This window comes from Acanthaster planci, linkage group LG08, assembly GCF_054643075.1.
Source record: "Acanthaster planci isolate LZ-2023a linkage group LG08, COTS_SCS, whole genome shotgun sequence".
NCBI classification, from domain to species: domain Eukaryota; kingdom Metazoa; phylum Echinodermata; class Asteroidea; order Valvatida; family Acanthasteridae; genus Acanthaster; species Acanthaster planci.
The window spans coordinates 785,908-807,613 of NC_141784.1; the positions used below are offsets into that span (position 1 = coordinate 785,908).

At 41.6% G+C, this 21,706-nt stretch overlaps 1 protein-coding gene across 3 annotated transcripts in view; it reads left to right on the forward strand.

Moving 5' to 3' along the window:
• LOC110978107 (macrophage mannose receptor 1-like) overlaps positions 1-21,706 on the forward strand; it is a 40,410-nt gene that overhangs the window by 10,893 nt on the left and 7,811 nt on the right. For 2 of the 3 annotated variants that reach the window (XM_087139722.1, XM_087139724.1), the window contains 33 exons: positions 105-193; positions 1,282-1,420; positions 1,704-1,745; positions 2,009-2,182; positions 2,998-3,114; positions 3,614-3,739; positions 4,771-5,016; positions 5,462-5,677; positions 6,569-6,729; positions 7,463-7,567; positions 8,132-8,247; positions 8,594-8,742; positions 8,881-9,092; positions 9,835-9,962; positions 10,099-10,157; positions 10,629-10,799; positions 11,214-11,255; positions 11,680-11,861; positions 12,175-12,242; positions 12,571-12,674; positions 12,972-13,241; positions 13,670-13,815; positions 14,326-14,437; positions 15,174-15,424; positions 16,479-16,659; positions 17,519-17,779; positions 18,189-18,356; positions 19,057-19,158; positions 19,456-19,497; positions 20,025-20,206; positions 20,602-20,660; positions 20,814-20,911; positions 21,402-21,665. In XM_087139722.1, coding sequence (XP_086995848.1) covers positions 105-193; positions 1,282-1,420; positions 1,704-1,745; positions 2,009-2,182; positions 2,998-3,114; positions 3,614-3,739; positions 4,771-5,016; positions 5,462-5,677; positions 6,569-6,729; positions 7,463-7,567; positions 8,132-8,247; positions 8,594-8,742; positions 8,881-9,092; positions 9,835-9,962; positions 10,099-10,157; positions 10,629-10,799; positions 11,214-11,255; positions 11,680-11,861; positions 12,175-12,242; positions 12,571-12,674; positions 12,972-13,241; positions 13,670-13,815; positions 14,326-14,437; positions 15,174-15,424; positions 16,479-16,659; positions 17,519-17,779; positions 18,189-18,356; positions 19,057-19,158; positions 19,456-19,497; positions 20,025-20,206; positions 20,602-20,660; positions 20,814-20,911; positions 21,402-21,665 — 4,782 coding nt within the window. The remainder of the gene's footprint in view (positions 1-104; positions 194-1,281; positions 1,421-1,703; positions 1,746-2,008; positions 2,183-2,997; positions 3,115-3,613; positions 3,740-4,770; positions 5,017-5,461; positions 5,678-6,568; positions 6,730-7,462; positions 7,568-8,131; positions 8,248-8,593; positions 8,743-8,880; positions 9,093-9,834; positions 9,963-10,098; positions 10,158-10,628; positions 10,800-11,213; positions 11,256-11,679; positions 11,862-12,174; positions 12,243-12,570; positions 12,675-12,971; positions 13,242-13,669; positions 13,816-14,325; positions 14,438-15,173; positions 15,425-16,478; positions 16,660-17,518; positions 17,780-18,188; positions 18,357-19,056; positions 19,159-19,455; positions 19,498-20,024; positions 20,207-20,601; positions 20,661-20,813; positions 20,912-21,401; positions 21,666-21,706) is intronic. The other variant, XM_022232820.2, reaches the window with a different exon arrangement.

Sequence of the window (21,706 nt, forward strand, 5' to 3'; positions counted from 1 at the left end):
TACACTAGTGATCGAGTTTGTGTGGCGTTGGTTTCATCTCAGGTAATGCTAATATAGTCTTAATAGGGCTAAAGATCATTACCGGTTCACCCAATTTGTTCCAGCTCGCCTGGACGTCATTCAAGAAGATGTCTGGATTGGTCTTCATGACACAAATGTTGAAGGAAACTTTTACTGGACAGACGGAACTGCAGTAAGTATTTTATCATTCTGGCATCACAATTCACTTTCACTTTGTTCATCTTTGAATCCTATCTATCACTTGGCGCACACGACCGCATGTATTGACGTCAGTACTGGCGGCTAAAAATTCAGGTCTTGTCTCCAGTTTCAATTTTATCAAGATTTCAAAATACATTTTTGCATTATATACTATACCTAACCATATAGATTTAGCTAGGTGCACTGTGCACATGGAAGTGAAGATGATCGGACTAGCTTGTTGGAAGGAATCAATACAAAATTAGAGTCTTTGAAGTTTATAGAGGTTTGTAAAACTGGTTGGAATTAGGGTTATTGATCGAGCAAGCTTTGTTCACAAAGCTTTATGACAGTGTCTCCAGAGAAACGTCAGATGGCAGTGGCATTTTTATAATGTACTGGACAACGGCAACTGTCACTTTGGTACCCGGGGGAAGAAATGCGCATTTAGGAAAATTTCAGAGTTTCAGCCCATTTCATCACAAGTTGACTGGCAGTCAATAGAATTCTAATGCATCGGTTTAGGCGTACCAAAAGAGCAGTGAAATGCCTTTTGGAAATCTGTAGGGCCATCAAACTAAAGTGCTTTTTCTGAAAAGTAAGAACGCTTGCACTGCCTGAAATGTCTTTCAAACTGGAGAATCTGACATTCTCATCTAAGGAAGCGTACTGTTTCCAACGCGAAACAATTATTTATCTTGTTTAAACAATATAGTTATCTCGTTAAACGACTTATTATCTCGTTTAAACGACACAGATATAGATATCTCGTTTAAACGAGATACTAAGTGTTTAAACGAGACACGAAGTCGTTTAAACGAGAGCCTAAGTTGTTTAAATGAGATAACTGTGTCGTTTAAACAGGATAACTATGTTATATAAACGAGATAATAAGTCGTTGAAACGAGATGAAATAATTTTTCGCGTTGGCAGCAATACACTTCCGGACTCATCCCGTTTGAGCCAATCATAGAGGATTTGTTGTGTGAGAGACAGCATTTCGTTGCCTTAGTTTAGCATGCAGCTACGGCATTGTACGTGGCTTCTGACTTTGTGCATGTTTTCTCTCTTTGACGACAGTACGATTACCAGAACTGGAGGACTGAACCTGAAAGTATTTACAACGACTGCGTGAGACTTAGGGGAGAGCGATATCTTGGGATGTGGGAGCCAACAAACTGTTGGAGGTCTTACAGATACGTTTGCAAGAAGAAGAAAGGTAAGAAATATTGGAAAAACCAGTGCAAGGTGGCCATCATCGTGGTTTGTATAGTAATTTACCTTTTAAGCGGCTATTCAGGCCGACAATCTGAGGGGGAGAACGGCTCTGAAATATGTAACAAATAACAATCTGCGAGATTTGTGAAAATCAGCGATCAACGGGATTTCTCAGAGCTTTCGCCGCAGAATTCTGCTAACAACATGCTACCGATTGTCGCAAGTTTGTTTCGTTTTTTGCTGGTTATACAGCTAGCACTTTTTCCTTTTTTTTCATCACACAGTCGATGATGGTACTGTCCATACACCTTCGCCTCCACCAACGTGTAAGTAATAAACAGACACTGGAGAAAACATAATTACCCTTTAATGAATGAAAGGCTTGATGCAAATCTGGAAGTTTTCAATATTTTGTAATAGATTTGTAGGCCTTCTTACAACAGAGCATTTTTAAGCAATTCATTCAACCCAATTATGACATGGACTCGTTTTCCTTCTTCCATTTGGCTACTGAACTGAACCGATCTTTTTCATCAATATCTGTACCACTCCCGGTAATAAATAGACAGACTCACTTTATTTATATCAGCTGACTATGAGTTACGTTGCGGTATGGGCTGGGAGTACGATGCATCTACTAACACATGCTATGTCTTTCGGCCGCATCTCTTCGAAAACTGGCATGACGCCCTCTATCAATGCCGGGTTGAAGGCGGGGATCTCATCAGCGTTACGGGACCGGAGGACCAACAATTTATAAGGGGTGAGAAAGTAGTGCCGTGGGTGACAGTGAGGCTGACATCTTGAAAATACTCACCTGAAGGAGCACGTCCGCAATGGTTTTCAGGCTGTCTTTCATCACCCATTGTCACTGTTGAAGCAGAGGCGTAAATCTGTGACAGGGAGTGGCAGGGGGATGGGAGATTTCTATAACCCCCCAAAATGTGTCGTCTCTTGAAATTCAAAAAGCGGAATACAGACACACACACTTTGATACAATTTACGAACTTATGCAAGCTCGAACCTTGAACTAAAAGTGTACAAGCTTTGGTACCGTTTGTTCTCAGATTTTCGGTAAAATTTATTACTTGTTTTTCATTTTGGAAAGCTCTCAAATAACCTCAGAATTCATTAAAAAAAAGTCCCCCCAAAAGGTGGCGTTCAAATGGTTCATCCCATTACCAAAATGCTAGGGGATCCGTCCTCCTTGGAACCCCAGAATTCATTTCCCTGGTCGACAACATACTTATGCACTGAGTCCTTTGAGAGATTCAGTTTCACATTTACATTCTGCAAAGCCTCCAGGGACTAACGGAATGTTCCATAAAATTGCACCTTTAAATTGCAAATATTTTAAAGGCAGTTATTTCTTTTTTAAGACCATATGCCTGGACAATTTTACACCCCTTAACTGCGTCAAGTTAAGGTGAAAGTATACGTTGCTGTGGTAATGGAACCTGTATCCCCAAAATAGTTGAGCGTGTGCATTATAAAGCTTACATGAATTTAACTCAGCAACAAGACTCACATTTTACATCTTGTTTTCATCGTCACATTTTCGAAACTCGCTATTTGCAGGTCATTTGCATAATTCTGGCCAAATCTACACCTGGATGGGTTGCAATGATCTTGGGAGAGAGGGCGGCTGGGAGTGGAGCGATAACTCCCCGTTTGCCTTCATCAACTGGAATGCAGGTGAAACAACTGCCTTAGTGTTTAAAAGCAACCTTCTTCACTGCTAGTAAAATATCTCGGTGATTTGAATGCGGGCAGACAGGCCTACACCTTTAGGTTTAAAACTCAAGTCGACTACAGCTCTCTTACCAAACATTACCAGCCACTGGGTTCCAGCTGCCAAATTTAAGAAAAAGCTTAAGAATTACGTGCCTGTAAATGCACATCTTTAGCTGCCACTTACCTTTTAGATTGTTGTTTGAAATAAAATATTTTTCACCAGTTGCTCATAATTACATGTGTTGTCCAAATAGTTATAGTTTTCACAATTTGATAACAATGGTGACTGACAGAAAGAACCCTAACAGTTTTGATTATAAATGCTACTTACAGGCCTTTCTTATTTTGCAGCTCAAAATGCCATTTGCTTGGATGATTTGGGACCTAAATGAACAGATGGACTTGAACCCTTTGTGCAGGTGCCATTCCCACGTACCTTTGAAGTCTTTCTTTGTAACAGGTCAGCCAGATAACGGGGGTGGAGCCTCGCCTCTCGGCCACCACTGCTGTAGCTTCTTCAGTAATTCTGGTACCTGGGTCGACCACCAATGCGAACAGGAGCAAGGATACAGTTGCAAGCGAAAAGGCAAGTCACAGAACAGACTCTCAGAGGAATATCAAAATACACGTCATAGCATATATGCCTCGAGCAGAAACACCCCGTTATCGATTGAAAAGAGCCATGTTGGCCAGGAGTTCTCAATTTGTTGGTAGCGATGTAAATGTAACGCATGCATTTCATAGGGGTGAACGGGTTAGCGTAGCGGTTCTTTCCTCGCTTTGCACCATTGAGGCCCAGGTTCGAGTCCCGGCTTGGCCCAGGCTTTAAGTACATTTGGGCCGTTTTCAAATACTCAATTGTCTCCGTCTCAGGCTTCGTTATCAAAACCAATCCCCAATTGTGGGCCTGAAGCGTTTAAATTACATTGGATTACTGTAATTTTTGGCTTTCTTGCATCTTATTTGATGTTCTGTGGCACTGTTAGACTGATTACTGCGCTTACAGCTTCGAAGTCAGCTAGTAAAAAAAAGGTTGAAGCCTGAGACGGAGCCAAGTTGAGTATTGGAAAACGGCCTTGGTTTCGAGTCCTTACTTGCTCTCGTAAGCTTTCTCCTGGTGTTCCGGTTTCCTCGTGCATTAAAACTGGACCCTTTTCCAAACTCCAAATTGTGTATGCTGATCAATAAAATGTATGATTATCAATAATAAGTTGGTGTGATGTTTCCTGATGGAGGCTTTGCTGATTCAGATTCATAGTTATTCGTAAACTAGCGAGGGGCAGTGACCAAGGAAGCCTTAGACTGGTTCCCATTCCGTATGTAGTCTCTAGGCTTGGCAAGGATAGGTACTTGTGTTTTATTCACGTGTAAACGTGATTCATGTTAAAGCATTGTTATTGCCCTGACAAAAACTGACAGGGCTAATTGCACACGTTAAACTGCAGCTTGCTACCGGTCCCTATATGGGGACGGGGACATCGTCCAAAATAGCCTCCGTTGGTGAGAAAATTGCGCCTCTCTTGGTCCAGGTCAAGGCTCATAGACTTTAATGAAGTACGCTGTATGTGCTGTCCGAGGTACATTTGAGTGGGAATGTGTAAACATTTCTATCCACAGCTTATATCTTAAAATACTACAGTACATCAACCCAGCGGAAGCTACCCGATCACAGTGACCTGACTAAGTTCTGGTATAACGTCTGGCCAAAGGACTGTGCCCATATCTGTCTGCACGTGACAACGTGTCTTTCCTTCGATTACCGGCGTGAGCACCGGAGCTGCTACCTGAGCTCCCTCGATGCTGCCTCGGCGGGAGGACTCGTTACCACTGAGCCTGGGGATCACTATGACTATTACGAAAGGGGTGGGTGCATTTAATCAAGGTTCCCGGATATATAAAGATAGATCAGGAAAACCTTCTTCTCTCGGTTAAAAAAAGCTAAATTAAAAACACATTAATGTTAATTAATGTTGTTAATGTTGTCCACCATCCCATAACCAACCACCACGGGTATATCCTTGTTACATCCCAAAGACAAAAGATGTTAACAAAAAAAAAAGGAAAAAAAATAGATGTAATCTCCTTGAGGACGCTAATAGAACATGTATTTGCATTTCGTAACAACAGAATTAGAAGTGGAACAATCATTTACCCATAACCAGAACTAACCTTATTGGATCTTTTTAAAACATGGCACATTGAATGTTCATTAATGTCTCTTTTAAAAAAGTCCTAGCTTGCCATGAAATACAACCCCGTAGCCCTACAACAAAGAGTCGCATCTCTCTCCTCTTTCAAATTTTCCCAGATTTGACGGTGCCATCCCCAACCAGACCTCCCCCGCTGCCCAGCGAATACAACTGTCCGCCCGACTGGGGTCGCTACGATGGTCACTGCTATTCCCTGAACACCACCAAGATGGACCTATTCACGGCTGAGTCCTCTTGTCGCAGCGTAGGGGCGGAGTTAGCTACCATCGAGGACAGGAATACCAACAACTTCATACGAGGATATATGCACGAGGGTAATAAGTGTCCATTTTGGTAGACTTCCATTTTTGTCGATAGAAATCAGGTGATCTCGAAATCCCTTTGCATCCTCAGACACAAGACAGCTGTCATTTTCAGAATGTCGTCAATGTTTCCTGGACGCTCTTGTGTCTTTATTGTTAAAAATGATTCTGTTATCTGCTCAATAGCAGTTTTATAAATTTCACAGTCATCATGCAACAAAGCTTCCCTGGTGAACGACTATTTTTACCTAGCGTGAATAAATTAATTGGTTACAAATGAGGTGTTGTTTTTAGTGACAAAACTACAGTATTGACCAACATTTTTAAGGGCACCTGCCACTCTGTCTGTGAACTCTTGCCTCCCCTTCTTGTCCCTTCCCAATAGAAAGTAGGAATTTTTGGAAGGCGGGAGCTGGCGCAACGCGATTTGTAGTGTGTTGATTTGTGTTACTTTGGTGTTGACATATTTAAGAAGGTTTTCGAAGGAGCTATCCATTGTAAAACTCAGTGGCATAGCCAAGGGGGAGGGGGACTGTCCCCTGTTTTCCCTTCCAAGAATTTGCAGAAGTGTCTCCTAAACATTTGCGTAAATGTCTCTTAAAGGGTGCAAAATAGGGAATTCTTTCACCCTTCCCCCATAATAGAGAAGAACCTTTCTAAGACACGAAATTCACCACACCCAAACCTGTTCAACCTTCTCTTAGGCCTAAATTGTAATCATCATTATTATATCTTAGCCTTGTCCTGTACATCAACAGAAATGAACAAAGACGGCGATGACACGCCACACTTAACTGTATGTCCCACTTCAACCGTTTATGTCTCGTCCTTGAAACCATATCCTTGCCCTTTGTCATGGAAAAGGAAAAATCTTCGAATTTGCTCTTTTCTGTTGACAAACAGTGGCACCATCGGAGAATCGTATCTGGATAGGGCTGTCCGACAGAACGTTGGAGGGATGGTTTTCATGGTCAGACGGTGAACCTGTCACCTTCACTAACTGGGACTCTGGCCGGCCTGATAACGGCGACGAAAACGATTGCACTGAGATGCGTATTGATTCTGTGAGTATGGTGGTAGTCTTTTTACTTTGGCTGTTTACAAGGCATTTATGCAAAATCTCGCCTTTTTCACATCTTTAGGAGTTCTGATTCATGCACCATGGGTGCGTGTGTCCTGCAGGGGTAGGTGACATTTTGAACTAGGAATGGGCCATTCGATCGCCCCCGTAATATTCGTGTTATAAAAATAGGACATTAAAGGATGTAGAATTAACAATAAAAGGGTGAATTATTTTAGAAAAAGTCCCAAATGTCTTGAAACTGTAGACCTGATATAAAGTTAAGACTGTAAAGCGCCGGAAACAATGATGAGATTGGACTATAACTATGAGCCTAGACCAAAAAAGGCGCAATTTTCTTAGCAACGCAGGCTCCATTGGTGGGGACTGCACTTCGCTGGTTCACAGACGACTATGAAATGCACGCGTTTCAGTTGCATCGCCACCAACACAATGACCGCTCCTTTATAACATGGCTCTTTTCAACCTATCGGGGGGTGCATCTGATCAAGGTGGATAGCCTTGTTGTACACAACTTTTTGTTGGGGGGGGGGAGAAACTTACATTAAATTTTGAACTTCCAAAAAAAAGGCGATTAAAGACATGTAGATACCACAGTGCCACTTATGGTCCAAGGGTGTTCAGCTCTGACATTTTGAATGATAGACATCAAGATAGCTAGAAAGATAGATAACGTGACATTGCTGTCACAGTGGTACCTTTTCAATCCGCTACAGGGCTATTGGCGTGACACTAAATGCACTGGGAACTACTTGAGCGCACTGTGCAGGAAACCTATTGACTTGGCTCCCCTACCTCCCGTTGATGATTCGTGTCCAGATGTAAGTGTCAGGTTGCCAGCATGGAACATTTTTATAATTAATGTGAAACGGACAGTGATAATGTTCAGGATCATTTTTCAGGAATACAAAAAAATTGTGTTTTCGTTATGACGTTATTTGTCAACAGAGTTGACATCCTTAGCCTACGCCACTTTAAAAACAATTAATGCTAAATAGTGTTGCAAATTATCGAATAACATTGTTTTGAAAAAAAAAGTTCAAGATAAAAGGTTTTAAAGAAAATGTCACCGACATATTCCAGCTTTGCTATGTAGACATCAATCTTCAGGAAGCAATTTGGTAAAACTCATTGAAAAAAATGCAGCATCTCTCATACCCACTTTGAGCCTCTTTACGCTACTCGCGTCAGTATCTCCCAAGGTTGTAATCTGCCATGATGTAGACGTCATTTGAGTAGTTGTATGACGTTGACCAAATCATTTGCATTTACTCTAAAACGTCTACGCATGGAGTGTTTTATGCCAGACAACGTTTGGCCGAGTTGTGATTCATCTCGGCTAATTTTAAGTGACCTACATCCCTTGCACTACCTGTTGTTTGCAGGGTTGGATACCATGGATGGATAAATGTTACCTAGCTAACCAGACAAGGGCTGCATGGGCTGATGCCGCAAGTATGTGCTCTACAGAAGGGGGACAACTTGTCGTCATTGAAGATGGGTGAGCTTTAACAGTTTGGGAAGGATGTTGAGGCAGCATGTTTACCACTGCCACTAAGCATTCTCTGTCATTTCCAGATTCATCGAAATGTTCAGCTGCCGTCACAGCGAAAATGTATCTATGGTTTGCTCGTTGCTATAGAATTATATTTATTTACAAAGTACTCAAGTTGTCACTATTATACTCCGTGACATTAATTTGTCCTAGTTGAAAGTAAGACTTTGTGATCCTGGTGATGTAATCTTTGTTTGAGGTTTGGGGGCATGTGTTTTTGGCTTCCCTTGGGTATTATGCGTATCATGTTCGTGTTCATTATAGAGCCAGTATCTGTATTTGTTATCTCTAGGTATGAGTTGGCTTTCCTCAGTGGTGTCTTGGGTCTGAAGAGGTGGGATAATTACTTTATCGGCTTGAGTGACCTTGCAAGTCGCGGCTATTATCAATGGATTGACCAAAGTGAGGTCACGTTTACCAACTGGGCCAGCGGGCAGCCAGGTAAAGTACCAATTGCTCCTTTTTATATTGAAAAGGTAACACTGATTTGTTACGGAGTAGTACAGACTTTTCTATCAAAAGGCTCCAAATTATGACCTAATAAGCTGCGTGATTGCCACTTTTTCACAACCAAAACAGATGACTCAACGGGAAACTGTGTGACGATGAAGTCTGGTTCCGATGCCGGCTATTGGAGCGACCGATCGTGCGAAAAAGGCTACCTCTTCATTTGTGAGAAATCCCGCATCGGCTGGCCCACCATCACGCTGCCAACTGCAAACCCACCTACTCAGCCGTCTGACATTGGCTGCAGCCCAGGATGGATTGGTTATGGAGACAACTGCTTTAAGGTTGGTCTTTTCTTGGAAGAAAATAGAATAAGGATGGAAGAAACGGAGACGCAGCAATCTTTCCCGTTTCTGGGCAGCCTTTGACAGCGGGACTATAATTTGCTGCCCTCGTGAGTTTTCTTCCTCGTGACACTTTGCCAACTCTGTCAGCGGGATTATGGGTGAACCATAGGCCCCATGCATGCCCAAGTGAATTGGTCTTTGATACCTGCATTCCCTAGGCCCTGTATGTGCCGTTGTTTATTAAGCTCTATGCTGTGCCATAGTTGAAGGCAATTCACAGTGCTTGTTAATGCTGAAGCCGTGAGATTTTTTCGACGCTTTCCCATATTAAAATAAAAGACTAAAGAGGGAAAGAGACGCTGGAACTTTTTGCGTGTGCGTGGAAGTTGGTGTTTGTGTTTTATTTTGGTGGGCCCTCAAACGTTTCTATAGATAGGGAAATCCCACAGGAATTCTGGACTTGTTTTAGGGGCCGAGAACTTGGTAAATGAAAATAAGGGACCTTTCACTTGAAATATTTTCCCATCTTTTACGAAAATTGTGAAAGAAACTTGTGTTGCTAATTTTCTTTGTAGATTGTATTGTCAAAAGCAGTATTCAGGCAGACAATAATATCGGCAGGATATCGGGAAAAAATGAGTCTAGAAATAATTCTTTGGTCTCCAATCTTTTACAACAGGCTACTTTAATAAAGAAAATCGTAATTTCGTTTTTGATTTACTCTGTTTCCACTGGCAAGCCGTTTGAAATCAGTTCAGCGCAAGATGGGTCCACGTGGGTAGAAGCTTATACAGCGTGTGGGAGCTTTGGCGCCAGCCTGGCTAGCTTCCACCACCCAAACGAAGAGAGACACATCATTGACTCATTGTAAGTTGATGTCATTATTTTGAACTTCATTCTTACTGCCTAAATTCGGCATTGTCATGAGCTTCACGAATATTCCAGTGTTATATTACGCGTGAAATACATGTGAGTCATGGAAGGATGTTGTTATCTTTTTCAGCACACCAACTTCGGATCGTGGGTTTTGGATCGGGCTTAATGACTGGAGAAATGAAGGCGGTATGGCGTTTATATTTTAAAGCAAAGAAATGAAACTCACATAGAAATATGTAACAATCACGTCTCCAAGACGTTAAATTTTAAAGAGTTATGCAAAATTAACGGAGGTCCAGTTCTGCCAATCGGTATTAACCGATTACAAAATTGCAGAATGACTTTCTTTTGGTAACAGTCTTCATCACACGGTTACTCTTTGACTCATCCTTAGAAACAACACAGTAAAAAAAGTCATAAAGATACAACGTATATAGCAAAGTTCGTCCAAAGTTGTTATTAAAGGGAGTCACACTTCTAGGAAAGGTATTATAGGTTATTCGGTAATGAAAAAAATACAGGTGCACAACTGCCCTGTCAAGGGTTGCTTTCACACAAATTGTCTGTCCCCTTCTGTGCAACTGTTTTCTTTACACAAGGATCCATTTTGTATGTTACTTCAATTTAGAAAATTGCCGTTTTGTCCTATCTGCTCAGGCTATGAATGGAGTGACGGCTCAGTGGTGCAGTACACTTATTGGCATACCGGACAACCCAACGACAGCGGCGGGCGAGAGCAGTGTGTGCTGACCTTTCTCTCAACCACGACAGGATGGTTCGATGCACCTTGCTATCAAGAGCTGAATTTCATCTGTAAAATGCCCAAAGGTAACTGCAAGCCATTTTCCACATGTAGCATAGATTCATTTTTAAAATGTTTATGTATTGAGTCTTCCATTCCGTTCTACTTGTATGCCGAATCTCCTTATAGTCAGTAACGTGCGTATTTTGTTGTGAATTATGTCTGAAGTATTTTAATTTATGATTGAAGTACATATTTTCTGTATTTTTTTCTGTTTTGAATTGAATCTGTTTTCTGGGAGTTTTCCACATTGTATACATGAATAAGGCACTTTCAGCCGTGCTGTTTTCGTGAGGAGATTTAGTTGATGGCGATAGATGGCAAAATGAAGCTTTTTGACATAAATTCTGTGAAAAAAGCTCATTTTAAAACTTTTAATTTCATAGGTCATAGTCTTTTTTTATTTTTTGTGATTCTTTGATCTGTTTTGAACTCCCTAGGTGTCGAATTAAGAACAACTTCTACACCAACGTTATCTCCAGGTATGTAGACAACTAAGTTGGTGATAGGAATAGGGATGGGAATATTCAGGAAAGCAATTTCAAGCTTGAAACGGAATACTCCTAAAAAGTAATTTGGAGTGAAAAACATTTATTTCGGTGAAGAATACAAAAAGCACTGAAACTGCTGACAAACAATTCAAGTGTTAGGTTTAGCACATTGTGTTCATTTTGAGCACAGAAAGCAAAAACGCATTGTGTTTCACTTTATAAAATGAAAAGGTCACAATGACTCGTCATTCACTCAATATAGCGCAATCTACCTTGTCAGCACAAAGAATTACCTTGTCGTGCATGGTGATGAGCTAAATCCTGTCATTTTTAAAGCCAACCAGTAAATCGTCTCTCCTATAATAACTTCTTCTTTGTGAATAATGGACTAGTAAACCTTTGTTTTTGAACTTAGGCGAACCCTGTGCCGATGACCCCACCTGGATCCACCGATACCCGTATTGCTACTTCTTCAGCTCTTCGTTTGAATTTGACGGCGTTCAGGACTGGCATCATGCTGAAGCCTGGTGCCAGGCTAAGAACAGTCATCTTGTGTCCATTCACGACTCAGCAGAACTCAGCTTTCTTCTTGAATATGTGAGCTCACGAAGAAAGTGTTAGATAAATGGATGGAAAACACATTTTTTGTGCAACAAGATGGCCTGTGAACAGGAAAACTATGCCTTCCTCACACGTTTCAATCTCGTTGTGAAAATGTAGTCTTGTATCTTTGTATAATAATGTTGAAAACGACAATTCCATGTGTATGAGTCTTCCTCTTTCGTGGGAGTGTGTAAATTCGTGAAATATAAAGTGCAATGCCAAAAAATTGTAGAAATTCAAGTTTATTAGTATAATTTTACTAACGTAACTATCAAATAACTTGATTCGAGTGATATTTTCAACCCAGAGCCAGCTGTTTGCCTCATATTTCTGGATTGGTTTGAGAGAGAATGGCTCCTACGCAGGACACTATGAGTAAGTATGAATTTTAAACTGCTGGTGACATTTGACGATAATGCAGTTCCGCTGTTGTATTGGTTTTAAAAAATGGAGCGAAATCGTGCGGTATCTCACCGGTATCCCTGAATGTGACTGATAAATGCAACTCCTAGCTCGTATTGCTAGGAGAAAAAACTTTGATCCAATCTGCAGGTCGAGGTTTGAAAGCTAATTTTCCAGATGAATCCGCAGTCACAGGTCCAGGACAACTCGCGTATACTGTCTGTGACGACAAATCTGATTGTTTGCACTTTGACCATAAGCTGTGATTAGTTTTATTTCCTTTTTTGTTTACATTGTTTAGATGGTCAGATGGCAGTCTTTTGGACTTCGAAAATTGGCGTTCTGGCCAGCCGGATGATATGAACGGTGAAGAGCAGTGCGTGGAGATGCAGAAATTTTTCTCTTGTGAGTTTTGTCTTGTTTGTAAGGGAAGACGAAGGTGCACAGAGAGGTTAATGCGAATTTATTCACTGATGCTAAAGTTTCTTTCTGTTATAAATACGAAACCTTCTTCAACGATTGGGGGGAAAATTAAGGTGTATCTGGGTAATATTTTACTTGCACGTTTTAAACAGGATTGAAAAACTATGGCGATGTTTCCAGATGGAATCAAAGGTGCAGCGCTTTCTGGAAAATCTGGAAAACCTTCAGTGTTCACTGTTGGAAAAAAATTAAGAGGAAAGTTTCCCTGCTGATATTTAGCTCCTCCGGGCTGTTGGAGTGACAACAATTGTGGTGTCCAGAGACAGTTTATCTGCAAGCGTAACGTAGACGACCCTCCTGTGGCCACTCCGGCGCCCACAGAGGTCCCGGTCGGGGGATGCCCGACGGGTTGGTGGAAGCATAACCATCGGTGCTACATGATCGGCGGGAAAACCTTCAACACGCGGAAGACGTGGCACGATGCCAGGGCGGAATGTCAGAAGACGCCAGGGGCCAACCTGGCCTCCATACACAATGACAATATCCAGAGTGAGTTCTTGAGGGTGCTTAACAGTGGCCAGTTTGTAGGGATATTTAAGTGCATTTAAAGTTCCTTTTAAGATTTTTCAACATTAGAGTACAAACGATTGAATGAGAACTTAACGTGGCGATTCACAGGAGAGTGGTTCACTTTTCTTGGACAGTAACGAGTAAATGGCTATTCAATCAATCAATTTAATCAGTGGATATATCCAGCGGCGACAGCGGGTTTGCATTGGGCGACTGTCAAGGAACGCTCCGTACAATAGTATTCTAATACTGGCATGGACCGAATGAAACTAAGAACAAAGGAATGAAAGAAAAACCATTTTTCATTTATATTGAAAATGAAACAATCCTTTTTTGATTTTGGAATCTGTACATTTTTCCCCCGAGCGGCCCCCTGTAAACGTATTGTCATTTTCTCCATGTAACAGCACTATTGGCTGCTTTCTTGACTACCACTGAATACGACGTGTGGATTGGGTTGTCGTCTTTGGGGACCAGTGGCAGGTTTCTCTGGAACGACGGGAGTTCCTTTGACTACGAGAACTGGGGATATAACGAGCCTGATGGTTCCAATGTAAGCTGTTTACGAAGTGTCATAAATAGATTGTTCGGAGTTATATTAATTTTACTTCCACATTAAGATGTTTATCATGAGGTCACAAGGGGATGGGTGAGGCGATGGGGGCACTTTCCCCAAAAAGAATAAATTCGAAAAGTAAAAAAGAAAGAAATGTAAAAAAAATGGAAAAATGAATAAGGAATGAAGTAAATGACCAAAGGGATGAAAATCAGCAGTTTGCTTAAAAAAACACCGAAAATGACAACCTTAAACTGTTTATGGTTTACTAGTTTGTTACAGATGATTGCTTCCCCTCCTCCAAGAAATTTCCCCCGGGATAAAAAATGCCCCCCCCCAAAAAAAAATTCGGTGACGCCCATGGTTATCCTTGAGGTGTAGTATATAATGGTATATGTGCACAGTGTATTCACTTGGCCCATTGTTATTAGAATCCCAATAAATTGATCTTATTTTAATTGGATCGAATGTGCTTTATCACTGTCACCGTTGCTTACGGTGCTCCAGTCACAGAATTCCACGGACTGCGTCAAATTAATGAACGAAGCGGAAGAGACGGGCAAATGGAATGACGAAGACTGCTCAAAGCGCAACAGTTACGTGTGCCTCATGAAACCAGGTGTGTATCTATACTCATCGTGTCGAAACTTTAAGCAATGTATTATCGTATTATGTGATGTAAATGCCACTGTAATAGTGAAACTCTTTGACGATAATGCATTAAAGACAGTGTTTTCCAGTTGCATAAAACAAGCTCAAACTTACAAATTTTCTTAGGAAATTATATATATCGTAACCGACCTGTGCCAACAAACTTAGGGGAAAAGGGGGAAAAGTGCTCTCCAGTCTTTGAACCACAGACTCACTGTATCCCGTTCGTTTTCCCTTCACCTACTACTCTTAACTACGCAAATCAGCTCAACCGGCATCTCTTTTTACTTCTTTTGCGCCTAGGACCCTACGTAGTGCTGTTGAAGTTGCTCGTAATTCATGTGCCTATTGTAAGGTTTTATGCTTGAGCTTTGTCTGGTTGGATGACATGTTGCTGCCCAAGTCTACTCTGTTAGCTTGCTCTATTATTGTTTGGATCGGAAGGAAGGTTGAGCTGATATTGATTCTATGTACACACATCGGGCAAAACCGTATGTGAAGCTTTAACTGTAAATATCAATAGGAACCACCTTGACTGTATAGTGTTGTTCGGTCGGCCAGCTTTTGAATAGCTGGTCGAGGTTTGTTTGGTTAAGCTTGGTTGAGTTTAAGATTGGTTGTAATTGTGGTAACAATAGGGAAATGTTAAATCTAAACTTTGCACAAAAAAAAACAACTTAAACGTGTGGCTCATTTCTTGCAAGATCCAACAATTCCAGAAACAAATTTCACCCTGCCTGCCTGTCCCTACAAGCCCGGTTACATTTACAATGGCAAGGCCTGCTTCAAGCTGGATACTTCGAAGCGACGATCCATGGGTGAGGCGAAGCAGTACTGCGCTGATGATGGAGCTACGGTAGCTTCTATACTGAACGGCTACGAGCAGGCCCTGCTCCAAGCCATGGCTAACGAATACGCCAACGGGAGTGTGTGGTTGGGCCTGGAAAAAGATCCCGTAAGATAACTCGACGAACACACCCTTCCTCTGCTCGACGAAAAGGATTTATACCAGAATTTTATTTCCCAAACACAATATACTTTCAATTACTTTTGAAAAACCCTGAAATAGTTCTTCAATTATAAAATGTTGAGGTAAAAAGAAGAAAGGCAGGGTGTCCCTAAACTGATTTCTTAAGTCTACTGATTAATTTAACCATATAAACCAGTCGAAACTGACTTCTGGCAACCAGAAGATGGTGCAATTCCGTTTCATCGCGTTTTTGAAAATATTTCTTAATATATAGAGACTTCACTGATAAACAGGCACTTCCCCGTGAAACCAAATTTAGTAAATGTAAGCAAGAAACGTGAAATAAACTAGCTGTTGCAACCACATACAGTGCACAGGACTTAGCCAATAGTGGTAGGTGGAACAGAGCGTAACAAGTCATTAAAGAAAATATAGTGACACGAAAAAAAAACCTTGAATTATAGTACCTGTAATACTTATGCAAAGCAAAGTAATTCTTGCTTTCGGTGTTTAACAATCACGAGGAGCTTTCCCACAGGCCCACGGAGCTCCTGAAAAGTTAGCAGAAAAGTCATGTTTACTATTTTGCTTGTGCTGCGTAATGTGGAAGTGCTTACCCTTGTGCGTATAGAGATTCCAATGTTACGTCGTCAAATTTACCTCCTAAATGAGGGTGCCTTCTGATTTGCTGTGCTTACTACTTACGGTCTCCATGAAAAACGCAGAGCCTCAGCATCTTGTGTGCTTTGAAGAGCTGTGATATTGGGCCGTGCCCTCACCCATCTCAGAGAAAGAATTTAATACAATGTTTGAGGCCCTGTGGCGTTGTTGCGGAAATTTCCTCATTTATTTGCTTTATTAACCCTAACCCTCCTCAATCCTCCAACAGGTGAAGGATTGAGGAGGGTTAGGGTTATTTTAAGGTTAGTTTGGTTACGGGTTTGGTTAAGGCCTTGTTATGGGCATTAATTTCAACAAATAGTGAAAAAACAAAGGCATTGAATAATCATATACCGGTAAATGTGTTTTTATGCTACAGACGACAAATACACTGAAGTGGATTGACGGCTGGCCTCTCCACTACTCAAACTGGGGGTGGGGCTCTCCCAACGGGGCTGACTGCGCCATCATGGCCAAAAGAGAATGGTTTTGGGAGGACGGGGAATGGATGACAGTGGGCTGTGTCTTCCCACGTTACACAGCCTGCAAGATTGCCACAGGTTAGAAAATTATCGTCAGCCTTGTTTCAGGGTTACTAACCAGGAAATCTACCATCACATTATTTGAAACAATGAAGTCAACTTCTCGTCAGCTTTATGAGTGAAAAGTAATTTCAACTCCAGTGTCAACGACAGGGACCCCAGTTGCGCATCAAAGGTTTTCCTTTTAAGACAGGGCACGGCATAAACGTCCCGTAGAGACACAAGCTGTCCATGGTCTGATGTCCATTTTCTTCATTGCATGTACACACAATAACGTATTATGAAGATAATTTTGAGGGATTACATAGCTAGTGTTTGTTAGCAAGGGAAAGGTTTTTCGGGGTTGGGCAGGTGCTCTTTGCTACAATGCCTTAGTATCCACCATGGTAGCCTCTGTGATCAGAAGCGAACTGTGTATGTTGCCCTTGGGCGGACAGTCTTTATTCCATTCGCCGTTTATAGATGAACTAGAACAACTAAGACACAAAGTACCGGTAACCAACAAACAAAAATTACGAGCATACGAGCCAACCGAACCAAAACAATAACAAGACCGCTGCTCTGTATAATATGTATGAATATACCATCAATAAGATCACTTAAACTTTCTCTACCTATAAACCTCAAACTTCAATACTTTTCCGGAACAAGTAGAATTCAAATCGGAGCGGTTTCATTGAAATAACGATTTGAAAAAAAACCAAAAAACCAGTTGCGTCAGGACAATTTCAAACTTGAGCAGATGGTCGACACAAATGACAATAAGATCAGTGAATCGTCAACAGCAGCACCAATCGTTAGCAAGCATGCAGCAAAACTGTCGGCGATGACCAGGGATCAATGAATTCGGATAATTGTTCTATTTCTGGTACTACAGCTTTGCCACCAACTCCCCACCCAACCTCTGCTGGCTACTGTCCCCCTGGTTGGAAGGAGTTCGGCTCCGGTTGTTACGTCGTGCCGTCTAATATCTTCAACCAGAAGTCCTTTCCCGAGGCGCGCTATGACTGCCAGTTCAGCCGCGGAGCCGACCTGGTCATGATCGACAGTCAGGCCGAGAATCAGTTCGTGCGCCAGCTGGCTGAGGAGAGGTTCGGGCTGTCTGAAATCCTGCTTGGGTTACACCGCAATACACACGGTAGGCTAGAACCACTGCCAGCGTGCAATGTGAGCCGCATCCAAAGTGCTTGACTACTAGTTGAAATACACATGCGTCTATTGGGGAATGCACAAAGCAACTAGCTGAGTGCTTCCTTATGCATGCGTGTTTTCATCAACCATAGCCAAAAAAATTGGACACGGTTTGACTGCATCCGCAATAACCCTTCAAAAGTACAATCTTTGAGCATGTATTGGGCTATATGCTCACTGCCCGAAGGTCTTCATTTTACCTCAAGTTTCTTTTTGTTTGGTCCGTTAAACTTTTGTTTGGTCTATTAAAACGTTCACGAATAAACGTAATTATGATATTTACTTAGAATAGTGTGGAATTGTTCACTCTTGTGACGTGTGGCAAAAACTAGCATCTTTCTTTTATACACTCACAGGGGGCTGGGACTGGATAGACGGCACGCCTGCATCCTACGTTAACTGGGGAAGTGAACGGCCGGCTACGGTTTCCCAGAACTGTGCCATGATGCATCTGGACAGCCAGGGCAAATGGTTCGGCACCAGTTGCTTCGCTGAAAATCACTACATGTGTGAGAAGCCCAAAAGTAAGAGATACCCACCACGGCGAACTTTCTCGTCTTGAACTATATCAGTCCTTGTCTCTCTTTAGGTAGCTAAACGAGCGTCACGTGAAAATGCTGTTAGTAGTGAGACTCTGGAGTTATGACGTTCGTATTTCAGGTCATGCACTCAAAAGGATGAAAAAAAACCTTTAATCAATTCAATGGATGGAGAAACTCGTGGTTGTTATTATGCATATTTTCTGAGGGAGTGAGGGCATATGAGATAAGGCTATCCGACAGAAACCCTTTCAAAATATTCTGTCATGGTAGGGTACATTTTTAAATGATTTTTTTAAATGATTTTTTAAATAGAATTAACTAGGAACTTAAAATCTTGTGGGTGACGTTTTAAAACTCCGAGAGAAGATTTTGTGTAAAGAACACGAGTAGCTGTTGCTTTATAATAAATTGCTGACAGAGGTATACGGCCCATTCAATCTCCCTCATATAAAAGTTTTGAAAAAACCCAAGTATCTATTTTAAGGTTATTTCGCATCTATCAAGAATTTATGGTTTTATATTAGTGCCTTTACATGCATGCAAAGTTTGAAAAAGATAAAAAATGGTGACAATTGAGTTCTTGGGGACACCCCCGGCTGTAAGATGGTCCAAAAAGCCTGGCTCCACAGGATTAAACTGCTTCTGGAACAGCTCTTAACTTGCTGTCACCACTCTCTTGCAGTCCCCTATTCATCAACTCAAGTGCCGACGGTAACTGGGCATGTCACCCTCCCGTATTCCTCAACCAAAGTGCCAATCAACGCTACTGGGCGCGCTACCCTTCGTGAGTACATTATATCAATGCAGTTTAGTAGCTAATACACAAATACAAACCAAGATGCTTGAGAGGTGACATTTAAAAAGTCGCATAATGCAGTTGGAGTTGGTCTGGCGCTTATGGGTTGTATTATCTCCATGCATATTCCAGGGAATATTGCAGGTTTATCTTGTCTTCTAGCATCAGTCACAATTTCTATTAATTAATAACCTGTTGAGACTTTGACGCTAATGGAAGATACGGTAATTAGCTTCAGCTCCATGGGAAACTCTTGAGCCTGCTTTCTTGTCTTTTGTTTTTTAGCCCCCCTCAGCCCGCCAACTGGAATTGCCACAACAGTCGGAGGTAAGCAAGGAGATGAAACAAGATTTAATACTTTATTTCATGGAATAAGATGCTTATAGATTAAAATATAATTTCTTTTGTGTAAGTTAGTGTATTAAGATTTTATTGGGTTCTAATGTATTGATTTTATTTAATCCCTATTGGTTTTCAAGTACATTTTGCAGTGTTCTCCTGACAGGCACTGTTCGAGTTCCAGGCTGTTGAACAGTTGGAAAAATGAACGTTTCATTGTTTTAGACACTCTTGAGTGAATAGATACTTTTGGATTTTTGACAGAATTGTCCTTTAGGGAGTTACCTTTTTTTCGTTGAACTTTATATGCCTCGCTTCTTTGGCTGTTTACAAGCTCATTCATGAATAGAGTTTACCTTCTTTTGTCTCCACCAATGTTATAGATAAAAAACACTATAAAGAGGCCGTTAAGGTGTGTGCCCAAACCCCTGTTGACATCGTTTTCGTATTCAATATGAAATAATTATGTTGCTGCTTTATGAAAGTCAATTTTGTGTGAATTTTTTGGCCAACAGGTGTCCCTTGCACAAGCGGTTGGATCGCACGTGGTGACTACTGCTACTATATAGAGACTGGTAACCGGTTGGATTGGTTGACGTGGAGTGAAGCCGATGCCTTTTGCAACAACCATGGCGGTCACCTGACCTCCATCCATTCCTTCGCAGAGAACGACTACATCAGAAGTCACACCTCGCCGGTATCTTTAACACAGCCAGCTATGTTGTGCATTGATGGATTGTGTGAAGTCCAATCAAAAGGAGTGTGGCCCGGAAATCATTTATTTGGCCACTTCAGTCACAGAAAGTTCACATGACTGTGTGCGTTTATCGTCCTACAGTTGGATTACGGATTCTGCCTCAGATTATTTGCCCTCATGTACCAATACTTTGCAATTTCGTCGCATAATTATAAATACATTCATTCGGCAGTGTTTTGGCAAGAGTTTTGTTGGGCAGAGTGACAACTTGACAGTGCTCGATGATGGCCACAAAATAAGAGAATGTTTATTGTTGCTCTATATTAGAATACAGGCACTACACTGTGAAGTTGTGCTCAGCTGACCTCATTTAAGTAAGAACTTGGTTTCTCTAGCAGGTGAACAAGAATTACTGGATTGGCTTGAGGGAAAAAGTGGCTGGCGGTGTCCATATGTAAGTCCAGATATCCTCTAGGAGCATAAGAGAAGAACTTGTTTGGACAAAAGAGTTTAAATGTAATACGAGAGCGTGTTTGATTAAAAACTTTCCCAGAATAATGCATAATTGTTTTGGTTGTTCATTGGACGGAATTTTTTTAATTGATAGCTGGTCAGACAAAACGGAGTTTTACTACGATAACTGGAACTCAGGTGAGCCCAATGACCATGCAGGGGAGGAGAAATGCGTAGAGATGTACCCGACCAGTAAGTATGGCCTATAGGCCACAAGGTTAGATACACAGTTTTTAATTAAGATTGTTTGCCCTTTTTTGAGATGCCTGATATTAATTTTTGAAATTATTAGCCTTCTTGGTAGAAAATTGATCACCATGATCTTATCATATCTTAACCAACATCTTATCTGGCAGCTGCTGGTTCGTTTAGCCTGCGTGCAGACAGTTAGGAATGGCTGCGTACGTGATTCTAATTCAATTACGCGTTACCAAGTGGACCCTCCGCGTTACCAACTGGTCCCTTACTTATTAGCTTGGCAGACGCATTACGTAATAAGATAATGTATTACTTCTACGTCCTGAATATTGACATTTTTGTGTAAAAACCCTCGAAGGTAGTAGTGGGTCTTAAGTGAAGGTAGTGATTTCAGTTTGATCCCCTTCAGTCTCAGAGGTAATTGTTTTCCACGTCCTTCAAATCTGCTTCAAGCATTATTTTCCCAACTTGTTCTATCCCCAAGGCGGTAAATGGAATGACATGGCCTGCGGAATACCTCAGCCGTTTATCTGCAAGAAGTTGGCCTCCAACAATGACCCCATCCCTGTCCCTTCCCCCTACCCACTCACTGGTGGCTGCGAAGATGATTGGTATCGCCTTGGGTATCAATGTTACAAACTATTCGGAGACTCGGTATCGTCTCCTGCGCTGCCGTACAGAGAAGCCAGAGATGATTGCGTCGATAGAGGGGGAAACCTTGCTAGTGTGTCCAGTCAAGATGTTCAGAGTAAGTCAAACTCACCATGGCGTTGGTTTGTTGCGTTGAAA